General features: G+C 41.0%; 2 protein-coding genes across 2 annotated transcripts in view; one reads left to right on the top strand and one right to left on the bottom strand.

Annotated features, from left to right (window-relative positions):
• The window catches only part of LOC139686368 (oxysterol-binding protein-related protein 9), a 360,366-nt gene that overhangs the window by 232,922 nt on the left and 112,967 nt on the right, over positions 1-14,477 (top strand). The gene's annotated exons all lie outside the window — the stretch shown is intronic.
• LOC139686367 (very long chain fatty acid elongase AAEL008004-like) overlaps positions 1-14,477 on the bottom strand; it is a 28,918-nt gene that overhangs the window by 2,808 nt on the left and 11,633 nt on the right. Inside the window, exons 2-5 of the mRNA XM_071583556.1 lie at positions 9,495-9,628; positions 6,203-6,393; positions 5,660-5,740; positions 2,165-2,221 (exon numbers count right to left, since the gene is read on the bottom strand). Of these exons, the coding sequence (XP_071439657.1) occupies positions 2,165-2,221; positions 5,660-5,740; positions 6,203-6,393; positions 9,495-9,597 (432 nt within the window). The 5' untranslated portion in view covers positions 9,598-9,628. The remainder of the gene's footprint in view (positions 1-2,164; positions 2,222-5,659; positions 5,741-6,202; positions 6,394-9,494; positions 9,629-14,477) is intronic.

The following is a 14,477-nucleotide window of genomic DNA, read 5'->3' as shown; positions in this document are numbered from 1 at the left end:
TTGTCTCAAGTATTTATATTTTTATACAGGAATGACTTAATTTCTAAATGGCATTCTGGCATTATTTAGCAAATTATTGTGTCGATAGAGCATTTACTCCAATATCGTCGAATCTTAATGCTGATATTGATTTGTATAATCAACCCTCTTGAATAATGTTGGTAACGAAGTTGCTTTCGTTAAGAGGCCTGCCCAGAACTGGGCAGTGGAAACGAATGCTGGGAATAAAATAGGCCCTCCCAGATCGTGACGCAATGAGGATGAAGGATGTTCGAAGAGCTTGATCGTGGAGTCCTGCTCACCATTGCGGGAAGGGCATTATCCAACGAGACTCTTCCGAAGCACCATATATAATAAATACAATTATGTTTGAGGGAAGGGAAAAATGATCAGTGTTTCGGGGATCAGGATTTTGATTTCAGATGAATCTGTTTTGAGGCAATACCTCATGTATACATTTTATTTCTTTCGAGTGTATAAAACTTGACAAGTCTATTGCCGTTTTCTAATCTTTATGTGATTCAACTTACGAGATAAAATGAAAATTCAGTTCCCGTATTTAACTCCTCAGAAACTAAAATGACCTCATTACCATTAAGTGTACTCGACTTCCAAGGCTAATCTTAGCATGCCGTAGTGTTTACAATAAAATTATTTTGTAGTATAGTTATAATGTGTAGTGAGGAGGGCCCACATTATATTTACATGCATGGGGGTGTGGTTAAAAGTGAACAGAAAAGCCTCACGTGGGTTATTGACCACCCCAGGAGTGAGAAACCGTTCAATGATGCCGTACTCGGCGCAGCCCTACCCGTATAAAACTATTCGAAGTACTATTCCGTATGCTTCAACGTGTATCTAGGTGGCGGAATTAACAGTAAATTGTAGGCGTATGAGATTCCCGGAGTAATTCACATTAGTTGTGATAAGAAATTATCAAAGTGGGTCCACGTGGAGTGTATTTTTGATTGCCACACTTGTCGGCATTATTTTTTGGCGACGGTCAAGAATTCATTGACCGTGACTTTCGTTGCCTACATTGCGTGAGCGTTCTAACGATCGGCCGCTGCCGTGCTCTTATCGATATCCCCGCCATTACTTGCCTTCCCCTTCGGTCCCTAGGGAGGGTGAAAGAAAAAAAACTCCGAGGAGATCTTCTGACGGCTCTTCCGCCCGCCATCGTTCTGGTACCTTCGCGCGGGGCCTCTCGCTCGCCCTATCGGAGAGCCGTCAGAAATATCCAGGTGAAACGCCCGTGGGTTATTTGTACACCTGTGTACTCGCCGAGGGCAGCGCGGAACTTTTGGGTGGGCTCCGGTGCGCCTCATCGTCGGGTGTTCAGGGGTCGGCGAGGAGAAAGGAAATAGGGCTGACTTTGGAACTTGTAACACGCTTCCAATCGAAGTGTCTGTCCCTCGTGGAATAATCCATATCCTGCCGGCTTTTGATGGGGGAAGGCAGGGAGATGCGTTTCGGCTGAGTGACGGATTTTTCTGTCGGAGGCGTCTCTCACGTGATCTCTCATCCCCTCCCCTTGCGGAACCCTCAACGCTCCGTGTGTTGCGTTCTCCTTTCGAGTCGGTTCAGGGTGCGGAGGAGCGGGAGGGAAAATGGGGAGAAGGAAAGAAATCGAGGTCTATCTATGCGGACGATGTGTCGCCCACTAAAGATCAAATCGAGAGCCTTCAGCGTCGCTAACCACCGAGATGTTCCGAAGTTATTCTGTCTATCGTCGATTCCGTAAGTTAAAGTAAACATTTTAAATTCATGCTGTGAGGCCTCCCTCGACCTTTGTTAATGCCACGGTATTGACGTATCATCGGGCAGCTGATGATGTTATAACGGTTAAACGCGTTGTACTATTGATTTGTCAACCTTGGAAAATGTCGTCATTAAAATATTAGTGTTCAAAATTCAACAAAGTTAAGCTTTAATCAGTTATACCATTCGGTGAGCAATTAGTAAAGAGGCAGTGAGAAAATGGCGGTCAATCACTCAATGATGCAGACCTCATCCATTTGTTCACGCGTGCACAATATGCTCATTACGTCAAATTGGGTTAATTTAATTGCTTCTTTGCTGCATCTTTATGGACAAATAAATCCAATGGACTAGTCATTGATTTTGTAGGTGTATTATATCAACTAATTGATGTTGCACTCACCGTATCCGAGAAATCGAATATTTTGATGAGGAAGAAATAGTATACCGCCGTCGCCATCTGCAAGAAAAAGTTTATTATTATTAGTGTTGGATTTTTGTACCGGTCATTTGGCATCGAAATTATGATTTAGGGCATTCGTAGAATTTTTTACAACGTTCCAGTTTATTTCATTTCGAAATAATTTCGCGATTCGTTTCATTTTGTTAATAATCATACGTGAATGTCGTAACTGCATCATGAATCATCAATCACGATCGTATTAGTTTTGCCGATGCCATAATGAAGCGTTTCGACACGATGGGGATGATTGTGAAAACTGTTCGGCACTGCTCGTGCAATGATCACTATCATTTCGCGTAATTAGTCATTCATTCCAATAAAATTCCATATGACTTTGTTTTGTTCTTTCCCTCGGTGACTCGACTACTTTGTTCCAAGGATGCGAATTTGTTCACGAGTTAATGTGTTGCGATGCTGCGAATGGATAAAAACGCTCTCACCAAATTAAAGGTCTATTAATAATTTGCATGGAACGTAGGAAGGTGACAACGAGTGGAAAATATTCCCCAAAAAGGAATTTTATCTCTTCCTTAGATACTCTTTTCTGCGGACATTCCCTGATCGACCTTTCTCATTTGGTAGGTGTAGGTAGTGTAGTATTGTAATATTTAGGATGACTTTTGGCATTTTAATCTCCTCGTGGGCTTCTCATATCAAATATTTGCCTCCACATTCTCCTCTCTTGCTTCATTTGGGGCGTCGCGATTTTAGCATTTAGAGTCGTTCTTATTTCATTCTTTGCCACGGAAGCAATACAAAATTATGGAGGTGAACTTAAATAAGCATTTCCCGGCTCGTGTTGAACTATGAATGCTTGCAATGGGTATGTTTTCTTTTGCAATGGAATTTCCTCGTCCTTGGATTAAGGTTTCCTCCCGTTGGCAGTATTCCGTCAATCGAACGGTTTACTCCCAAGAGAAGCTATTATCGATTAGTTTCGTATATTTGGCTTCTCCCATGTGGTTTGTCTTTTCATTTTGTCTCGTGAAAGCAATATTTTATTATCTGACTCGAGAATTTGCAACTGTGGGAGGGTGTTCCATTTTAAAAAAATGAATTTAGAATGGTTACCCAAATCCATAGCACAATTAAATCCTCTGGAAATACTTAGTTTATACGGAACTGTTTTTCGTTGTCATGTTCCCATTTTAGAAGTTCCCAGTGCATGTGATGTAATTTTCAACTTTAAAGAACCAAGACATGGACTTTATTTTTCAAACTAACAATATTTTCTTTATGCATATTATTCATTATCCGGTTCAAATCACCATTTATTCATGGTCATACATTCGTGCGGTTTCATAATAGTGTGCATTGTCAAAATCAATTACTCTCTTGCTGAAGTGAGTGAAAGGCCAGGGATATAATTTTAATCAGGACTGAACTGAAGTCTCTGCCGTAGTGAGTTACACCTCCTGGTATGATCATACTACGTACGTAGCTTGGAATTTCGTCGCAGGAGTGTATTTTTTTCGTGCTAAATGCTTTATTTGTCGGTCGTTGCGGTCCCTCTTGCAAGGGTCTCTTTCAATCGATGAAGCTTTTCTTAGTCATCCCTGCGCTACTGCATATCACTTCTCCTGGCATTCATTTTACTTTTAATCAAGCATACACACTCTAGGAAATATTGATAGCTACGTCCTTCTACTTAGTGGGCTTATCTCAGTTAAATGATTATCGCAAAATTTCTGGAAGCTCCATGCAAATCCTAGGATCATTTTTTAGGGCCTTTTGAAGCCCAACATGTTTTTCATCTCGCCGTGATTTTAAATCCCTCCTTTATCTTTTGAATCTCAATTTTGATGGGCATCCTCTGAATAGAAATTTAAGCTCCTTACATTCAGTCCATGGAATAAAAGGCATCGAAAATTCTTTAAAAGCTCCGGGTGCCTCCCCCTGTTTTCATATCCTTTATAAAGAGTGGATTTTGTTTGGAGTTAGGATTTGGTTTCGTTGCAGTCGCGATCTCGGGAGAAAGGGATTGAGTCTCAAAACTCCGCCGTCTTCTAACGAAGAAAACGGGCTAAAATAATCGATTTGCTCGAGCAGCAGAAATGAATGTTTCATATTTATGCTAGTACATCCTTTTGGGCCTATCCTCATGGCTTTTATTAATGTCATGTCTATTTTCTCGCAGTTTATTCCTTCAGTCGCGTTACAATATTGGTTATATTTTGTAGCCGTAACGAATGCCAGAGGATTTAAAGCTTCATTTTTCTGGTAACAGTTTAACTTTCGTAGTCGTAATACTTTTTTATAATTGCTTTAGTCTCCGAGGTCGTTTCTCGTTATGAATTCGACCAAATCCTCCATCGCACGGCAGCGCAACAATGCCTTGTCTTCACCCGATGGATGGGGTGTGTGGTTTCTCACGAGAGGTCACCGGGTTAAAACGAAAGTGATCCCTCGAAACACCCTAAGACAAACCCAAGTTGTGGGATTTATTTGGTTCCGAAACCATCAGGGAGACCGTAGTAGCCGAATGGAAAAGAAGTGGCCCCCTTTGTTTTAATGTAGCATCATAAAGGCGTTGTATCAGGTGAGCTCTGCTCGTGTCCTGCAAACTGGTCGGGTTACTCCCCACATCTTTCGTGTCCAAATCGGGAATCGAACCCGTGCCTCTCCCGAGCACCCAACCCACCGTGATTAATATATCAGCACAACTGTGCCGCATGTACACCATTATACTTGCGTCTCTGATTATCGCTTCTGATCGTTGATGATTGATTGGTGATCCTTTTTCGGCCCGTGTTGCGTGTTTCTCTTCACCACAAGTCGTTTTGTGTAGCCTCCCGCGACGGAATCCTTGTCAGGTTTCATATTCGACGTTTACCAGACTCGCCTCACTCCCTACCGCCGCGCCTCGCCACCTCCCCCGCTTTACCCGGCGCCTATTGAAAGCAGATGATCGATCTCTCCGAGAACCTCCTTTTATCGCGTCCGCTAGCACGCTCAGCATATTTTTCGCATCCCTCACCAAACGTTGCCAGGAAAGAATGCCTCTCGTGCGTTAAAATTTCTGTTTCTAACTTTCCTGTACCGTCCCATGCCTCTGGACGGGAATTGAAGGTGCTCTTCAGTCGCCACCATGATGTGTTTTAAGTCAATAACGGATTTAAATTGTTTGGCTTTGACTCGTGCCTAAAAATGTGCTTACGCTAAAAATGACGGAATTCCGGGAAATATTTGTAACAAAGCACGTGGAAAACAAAAGTATTGTTTTCCTCGTGTTTTTTGCGCGTATTTCATTATAGCTCTAAGGACAACTCAGACAAAGTCAAGGAAGGAAGCAGCCGAATTCTAGTCAGATAACCTTGAACTTTATCAAAAGCCATTCTAATGGTGAACAAAAGTTAAATTTTTAAATTCTTTCTTTTATTTAATTTTCCCATTACTCTGTGATTGATGAAATTGACTAAGAATACTTGAACTTACCCTCACTGACAGAGGATTCCTCGAGTAGTCTACCTTTTGGCATAAAATGTTGTAGTGCTTGGCCCAACCACTGGCGAGCATCTGTAAAATTAATCAAATTTTTATTTACCACCTTGTTCGTTTTTTACGACTTCATAATTTGTTAACGGAACGGTCATGTACGGCGATTTGATAAAATCATACGCCATATTTTATTAAATTTCCATATAGAATAAAATTCAATATTAATTTAGCTCAGGATATGATTAATTTAATAATCTTTAAGTTACGTATAACCGAAATTTTTAGTTTTGTACAATTATTATATGTTTACCTTGTGCGTTACTGGCAAAAATAAAATTAATTATTCATAGTTAAGATTTCATTAAATTTTAGTATATCCATGTAGGTGTCATTCAGCCTTTATCTACAAAATGGTCGTTTTATGATACTTAATGTGCTCTTTTATCTAGCACAAACCTATGTATTCATCCCGGAGAATGAATGTGCAGACTCGAGAGAAATTCCTGAATGTGCAGAGTAGCAGCGGAACTGTAATCTTACCTCGTATACTATCCATGCGTTGGCGACGATCTGAAAAGCGTTGACCAAGACAAGCGTGCCCCGTAAGGAAAAGGGCTTCCGATTTTCCATGTACTTCGGCAATATTTTTACCACCAGAAGCAAGTACGCCGCCATCAGTCCAATAATTGGCCATGGGCTGGCTACCAAGAACCATTCACCCGTGCGAGGATCTGCAAGTAGGAAGACATATGTTCAGCAGTGGGAAGATGTCGGCAGTCAAGGGTTACAACTCATTGTATTCTTAAGCACATTTAATTGAGCACTTAGCGAATGAGAAAGACCCCAGTGTAGAACTTTTTTTGTCGTAATTGTCGATCACATGAATAATTTTTCACCTCTCCATGGGATTCTGTGTTATAAAAAAATAGGAACTTTCGTAATTTTATCTCTTTTTTCAAGCAACGATTCATTGTACCTTTGAGTAAGAGATATAATTATTATCTATTCCATGCTACGAAAAATTTCAGTTTTTTTATGTTTCCGTGATCGCTGAGGAAGCATGAATCAAAAAGAAATTGAGGGGCGCCCGTTATCCATGGTTTTGGACTTCCTGTTCCCTCGCCCTATTCTGCTCGCACACATTGCTCCTGGCTCTGTCCGACGCTTCGCATAAACCTGAATTTCTCATATGAGCAGAGGAAATAGTTTGTTAAATATTGGCTGATAACTAAATAAATTGACATATTATTAGGCCCGCTAGTTCAGTTTCAAATGAAAATATATTAATATTTTCAAGATAAAACTAGTTATAATTAGAATTACTTGTGTGGTTTCATTTATCAGTTCTCTACAAGCTATGAAAAATTAAATTCACCTTGAACCGTTTCGTTTCAATCTGTCATATGTGTCATATGTGAACATATCGTTTCGAATGTCTACGTGATAAGTGCTGAAGCTAATTTATTGTCATTTGAATAACTTGCATGAGATACCGCAGCGTTTTGTAAAACGAATTACGCCCTGGAAGGAAATTCAGGTAGGCTATAATTTTCTCTTGATGTACAAAAGTCTTCATTCTTATCCAACTAGAATCCGATTTTCTACAGCTATTCCTTTACGAATGTTGTTCAGTTGAGCTCCTCATGCCCACCCACCGCTCATTATAGACGGTTGTGCTACCAGCGCCCGTACATAAAATATTGAAAGAAGCCTCAGTGGACTTCGTGGTATTTTCAGGTTGCATAGGTTGGAGGGAGTTACTGTGAGGTTTCCTTCAACCCTCTGTTCAGTCTTTCCATACTAAGCCTCTTATGCCACGTCATAAAAACGTTCCATTTATTTTAGTTCTATTTGCAGTAAAAGTAGTTCACAGCCGTCCTTTGAGACTAGTATGCAAACCCTCGGTTGTTCAATTTTAACTCGATTGCAGGGCTCAATCGAATGCCAATTAAGTCTCCCGACAACTAACACGGCGTCATCAGCCATCGACCCTTAGTAGGCTTTTTTCAGGTCGAGGCACGCCTCTTTTTCCCAACGCTAACTGTGGAGTTTTCGTATCGGAGATCTATCGATGAGAATTGGAAAGAAAACTCTTGAAATTCAAAACTTCGCTTTCACATCGTCTCACTTTTGTTCAAATTTCATTCAGTGAAACGTGGCCATTGGTTTTTGAAAAAAAATCAAGTTTAAAAAAAAGGCTACCAATCCGTCCTTTTGAAAGCAGGTGTGTCCCGTCTAATGGATTTTCTTCCTAACAAGTTGCCATGAATGGAATTGGAAGAGAGATACGGTCGCGTGCAAATGGCTTTCATTTGAGAAATCCTGAATTTTTGCTTTTGGGTTGTTCTCGTGGATACATCGCTGCAGGTCGAAATGGCATGAATCCGCAATATCTTTTGTTTGCAAAATGGTATGCATGAGTAAAACACGAGCACTCGTAAAATAAATGCGTATAAAGATATGAACAACGGCAAAAAATTAGGAAGAAAACAAGAAAATGGAAAATCCCTAGAAGGCAGTTTAAATCTTGAGTGTTACTGAATATACTCCCTTAGGTGTCCCCTTAGCCCCTCCCTCCCAGCCAAGCTTGATTGATGTTCATCGTTTGTTAGCGGGTAATAATCCAAAAGGCCAACAGACCATACCCTACGTAAAGATGAGCGCATCGAATGAACGAAATCTTTCACCGTTCTGGGTGCAAGATACTTCATTAATGAGTGGAAATACGTTTGTTTATCATAACTGTCGAGAAATTATTATGGTACATCGGTGGTTAACTGTTGAACATGCTTGGCCGGCAATGGAAAGATCGGGAAAAACACACAGTAGTGTGTTTGATCGAAGGCTTCTTTTTCTCTGACCTAGATATTTATATTTAATATCGAAGTACATTTCCTCTTGTAAAAAGAATATTTTAAAATGGTTTTGCATCCCTCAGTAATTGTATAAAATCAATAACGTTCAGAATTTAGCCTGCGGTAACTACCTGTGTAATTACTTTGGAGTGTTTCGACTAATTTAAAGCTGCATTTGCTCTGACGATTCATCTCAGCGTTTCTCTCGTCCTTTTAATTTTGTATTTACTTCCATTGGCATGTGAATGTTAATCTGAATTTGACCTTGTAGGGCTAAGCACTCCAATTTTTTAATGTTTAATAAAGGGTGTTAAAACCCAACATTCCTATTAGCTATAGCCCGATGCTATTTTCTGTTCCCACAGAAATATCGTATTATTTGCGATGGTCACTCGTGTGAGCATCTAGAAATTTCTAGATGTCCCTACAACGGAATCATATCGTCTTGGCTAATATTCAGAAAAAATGATTCCTTCTTTTTCTTGTGTATTAATCTGATTCATGTTATATTATGATTGAAAAAGATGTTTGGGACGTATGGTATTTTTTATTTCAATCTTGGCTTAAATGTTATTGCGAACCTCCCCTCATTTGAATTTCCACAGATTATTTTCGAATTGCCCTCTTGTTTATTTTTAGTAGCAGTCTAACTGCATTTAGGCTAGGTTTTTGATGACCCCTGAGACTACAGACTACTCCTACGCCCCAATTAGCATGACGCTAACCCTTGTTAGACCCCATAATAAATATGACGATAACTCATTCTGTAGCTATGTCCTTCATACTTTCTACTGACCTCCGGTAACATATATATTATGGAAATAATTCTGTTTGGTCCCATCATTCACAAACATGATGAGGATCTGCGCAAAAGATTTATGCAACTCATACTGTCCGCCCGCTATAATTTATTTCCCACTAAAGTCTAAATGGTCGATTATCATCGAAAGTAGGTTTACTTCGCTACCGCTTCTTACCTTCCTTTTCGTAAACTGCCTCATTATATGCTGAGACAATCCGTTGAAGAATGTCTTCTTCCGTCACTGCTCCCATTGTCTCTTTTTTTACCGGAGCAGCCATTCTGTGGACGGATTTGCCGTGGGACTCTACTCTGTAAAAAAATCAAAAGTATGTTAAGTCGTATTTAGGAAAGTTGCTCGGGAAACAAATCAAATCGAGCAATCTAAAAAAATGAGCCAGAAATTACAATCGTTAGTTCCGTCGCTTTTTGCTTTTTCACCTTGTGCATGTAATTACAATTTGAAACTTTTACGCTATTTATGGGAGGGTGTATTTGTCCGAGCATTGTTGATAGTACGTTCGTATATCCAACTAACTTCAGTGGTGTTTTTTAGTCTCTGGTATGTTTAATGTGGACTAATGTTTTCCTGTTAAACGAGACATTTTGTGAACAGCGCCAAAGAGATTTTTTTTCATAATTATTAGAGATTCACAAATTTATCATCGTATAATTCTTTTTTTATGTTATACCCAATTCCTGTAAATGAGCGTAAGAAATATTTGGCTATTATTTTAGTCTAGCTAATATGCCGTGCATGGAATGTTTACTTGCTGTTGTCGATTTTTATCGGAATTTACAAATTGAAATTTTATTCCGTATTTTTATTCAATGTATGCAGCAGTAATTTAATGCAATTCATTTTCTTTCAAACCCTGCATATGCGCATATTTTTCATTTTGAGGCGAATCACTACCTTCAAAACTGAAGGTTTTATTGAGCACGGCATTTCTTGTAACCTATGAATAAGTTGTTTTCCAACAAGCAGAGTACGACGGCCTTAGTAGGCAGCGAAAGAGTTCCGACCCCAATATGTAGGGCTAACGAGATACTCCTGGTTCAAATCTAGTCGATTCCTCTCGGCAGCCATGCTTAAACCAAGCGTTCTAATTTCTTGGATACCAGAACTTTACGGGGTCCCGCAGGCGTCGCACTTATCCCCCCCCCCCCCCCCATGAGTTGAGTAACTTTCACTCGCCGCACGGTTTGCTTGGTGTGAAGTGAACTCCACTCTCACTTTTCAAAGAATATATTGGGGATGAATGGGGAAGCTTACCGATTTAGCTGAGAGAATTGCATGTAACGTTCTCTAGCCTAGAATTAAACGCCTGCGCCTACCTTCCGAAAGATCAAAGGTTTGAGCCTCGTCTGGTGTTTTAAAAATTACTGAGTACACGTGTTTGACCAGATGGTAGGTACTAATTTCGTCATTGCCATACAGGGGATAGTGAGCTTTTCTTCCGTCCCTGAAATGAGGCCAACGCGTAGATGTACCTCGGTTTTACTGGTGGTAGTGGATACAATTTCAGTTAGTATAATATTTTGTTGGTGTAACAACGTATCTTGCACGCGAGTAATTTACCTCGAGAGACTGTGTAGTATTTTTTGTCCTGGTAGTAGTTTTTGGGGAGGTAACCGATATATAAGGTCATTTTCGCCATTAGGGATGGATGGTAAAGGAAGGGTGGAGAGAAACCCGGCGTCGACAGAAGCCTGCTCTTGTCGGAAGGCGCAAAGGGGTCCGCAGTTTAACATCCCACCCGACGGACTTGGTACTCACTCAAAGTACTCTTCACAAAGCATCTCCAGTAGGGATCGGGATGCCATTGAAAAAATAGCTGTCGTCTCCAGGATTCGAACCCGGGCCCTCAGGGTGGGAAGCCTGCATATTAGCCTCCGCACCATTCTGATCCCCTTTTTTGCCCTTTGTTATGCACATAATTGTATACTAGAGTTAAGCAAAATTGACTGAATGCGCATTTTAATTAAAAATCATTTATATCCATGCCAAAAATACCGTATGTACGTAAACGTCGTTTTGTTAATAATGTGTACATTGAACTTTCTCGATGGGCATTAGTATATTGTTAATTCATTATTATACTACATTGATTCATGCAGAAAAATTTAATGTCAGATGTGATGGCAGGCACCACTAGTTCCGAAGATAAATGATGTGTAACGGTTCTCATTTCTCTACCTGCCCGCAATCTCTTAAGGGAGATGAACTGCCTCGGTTTTTGAAGTCATTTTTACCCATTCCAAATTGTTTTCTTTCCGTGCCACACCTTAAGTGCCTGGCCACCCCCTCCGTGTGATTGAATTAGTCTAAGTGTGTGTGTGTCTATCCTATTATCAAGTCTTCCCGGCACCAGTCACCCGTAGGCGATCGGGCCAAGGGACCCTGTCGGAGGGAGAGAGAGCTAGCTTCCCGATGACCGCCCGAAGTCGTTCCCCAGTCATGCACTCGAGGCCTTGGGATGCGCTCGATTGTGGGCCGCGTCTCGAAATCCGGCCCCTCCTCCTTTCTCCGCCCCCGAGCGACATCAAGAACGAGACGTCGCGGGCGGGACGGTCGCGATTAATCTCCCCGCCCGCAAATCTTGGAAGGAAGGATCCCACCGCCTCCAAGCGCAGCTGCTTATTGTCTCGTAAGACGTGGCCCAATTGCGGAAATCCCTCCCCCCCTGGCGAGGCCACATTTCGAGGGCCTCGGCGTCTCCAGGGCACGGCGGGTTAGCCCTTCTTTTGTCTGCATGTGGCCGTCTTTGTGAGTGTCCGCTTGCGTGTACGTGTATGTGTGTGTGTGCCTCTCTCTCTGTTGCCCTTTCTTCGCTCATAATTCCATGAAGCCATTACCATTCCATGTGCTGCTCTCTTTCTCTTTTGTGGCGTTCGCCTTTATCCTACGTCATGGCATTGTTCTCTCATGTGTGTGTCACTTCTGTCTTCCCTCCTCCGCGCCATCCACTTGCTCCACCCCCGACTCCGGTTGCCCTCTCTAACTCTCCGACGCCCCGAGTCCCCCTTTCTCTTACTCTCGCCGGCCCTCCCTCTCCGTTCGCTCCCTCGCCCCTAAACCGTTTCCGCTCTGCCGACATCATCGGACGCTTTCTGGCACGATGCCTCCTCTGTTCTCGCTCGGCGACTGACAGACTGGCTGAACTCTCGTCGAGACCCTCATAGTCAGTGTTAGGAGGCCTTTTCGAGTCAACTTTACACCCTCCACCCCATTCGCGATCAATATATTTGCCGTACTACATTTGCAATGTTTCGATTATCACGTCAGTATTAGTTCACGATCGTGGTTTCGATGCTGCGCATCATCATGTAGAAATTCCACGAAGTCAAACCAGAAACTGTTATGTTTACGTCAGTATTAGGTTCAGCATTATTAAATTTGTTGTCTTCGACGTAACTTTATGGGCTTCATCCGTCATAATGAAAGGAGTAATTTAGTCATGCCACACACACCCAAGTGTGCGTGGAATTACAAAGTTAATTATTTCATTTCAGTATTATTTTTTCAGTAAAAACAGCCCAGTTAGTTTACTTCGAGGTTCCAAATGACGCTGTTTATCGACGTCATTATATGACTATTTGGTTTACTGCTGATCATTTTCCATTATGATACTGTGGAAACCGCTTCGTTTTGTTTATTATTGAAATTTAACCGTAGTGTTATTTGAATTATTTCGTTGTCTAACGAAATAATTCAAATAACTTTACTTTTATTCAGTCTTTACTTTTCATCAGTTGCTCAACCTCATTTGGAAGTCATCTATACATTGGTGTGTCAATCCATCCTTCAATGCGACCTATCAATTTTCACTAATGTTGCCAATGTCAAGTTTTGGGAGATTGGGTTTTGGCTGTAGAGGAGGCTCTCCATGCATAATTTATCACAGTCGTCCCTAGCGTTTTCGCTCTCTGACTGTAATCCATATTTCCATCCGTCGTTTCTCTTGCGCTGACGTTTCCCTCCGGCATTTTGCAAACTGCCATCGTTTTGTATAGTTTTCATATGACTTTCATACCACTTCTCGTTACAAGTAGGGCATATGTGCGGGATGGGGATCATGTGAAACCAAATAGCCCTTGCCAGTTGCGTAAACATCAATTTCCTATGTAGATAATTGTTACCCGCATGGCATGGCTTAGGTTTTATTTGTTGTTTGAAAAAAGAGAAAGTTAATTGAGCAGTGTTGAATCACGGTATGAATGAATCCATATGAAGAAAGATATTTTAATATCTCTCTGGTGTAATAATTTTTTTGGATTGCTTAATATGGTTTCTGTGATGATCACGAGGACCATACCTTAAACATTACATTACGACGAACCCACACGATCGTAAATACTACATTTCTTTTAAGTCTAAGAAGTTATTCAAACTGAATCGTCTTCGAAAAGAAGGGGAAACAATTTTTTCTTCCTAGATATGGTCTCTCAGTTTTTGCTCGGTGATATGTATATTCATTCTCTCGGTTAACATTTTAGTGACTCCAAGGGTGACACCGCGTTTAAGTTCTCAAGACGGACTGGAATAAAGTTATGACATATTTTTACATCTTTTTCTATTCCAAGTCCTGGAATTTCAGTAGAGTGAAACTTGCGTATCCAAGACTCGACTCTTTCCACTGGCTCTTATAACTCCTACCTTCTAGGTTCACTCCCTTCCATTCAAATTAACAGTCGTATTATATTTGCATGCATATATTTATTATCAAATGCCTTGAGTGGTGGTATTCCTGACCAATATCATTATTACTGGCACAATACGAGCCTCCTCCCCGAAGTTGAGCGCAAAACTCCAGATTAAACATTTGGAAGAGTATTTCAGTTCACTTTTCCGAGAGGGCCGGATTCGGACCGATGACCGATGTGTTCCGACTCTAACATGACGAGTGGTCATGCTGTTGATTTTGGAATATATCGGTTATTTTGAGCTCTTTCCGTGCGCTTCTCATTGTTGCCACAATTACTGCCCATTTAACGCTCAAACAAAAAGATTTAGAGTGACATATTTTAGCATCGAAATTGTTTTTCAACTATGCTTTAATTTATTTTGTTCTACCCCATCAGCTTCCTTTACCGGGGTAATTATCAGAAAAGGTGTTAATTATCTTCGTTTCATGGGCATGTATAGCATAGCCTTTGC

This window comes from Hetaerina americana, unplaced genomic scaffold, assembly GCF_022747635.1.
Source record: "Hetaerina americana unplaced genomic scaffold, ioHetAmer1.1.p SCAF_14, whole genome shotgun sequence".
Classification (NCBI taxonomy): domain Eukaryota; kingdom Metazoa; phylum Arthropoda; class Insecta; order Odonata; family Calopterygidae; genus Hetaerina; species Hetaerina americana.
Note: the sequence above shows the minus strand (reverse complement) of the source record. Positions and strands in the feature narration are given on the sequence as shown.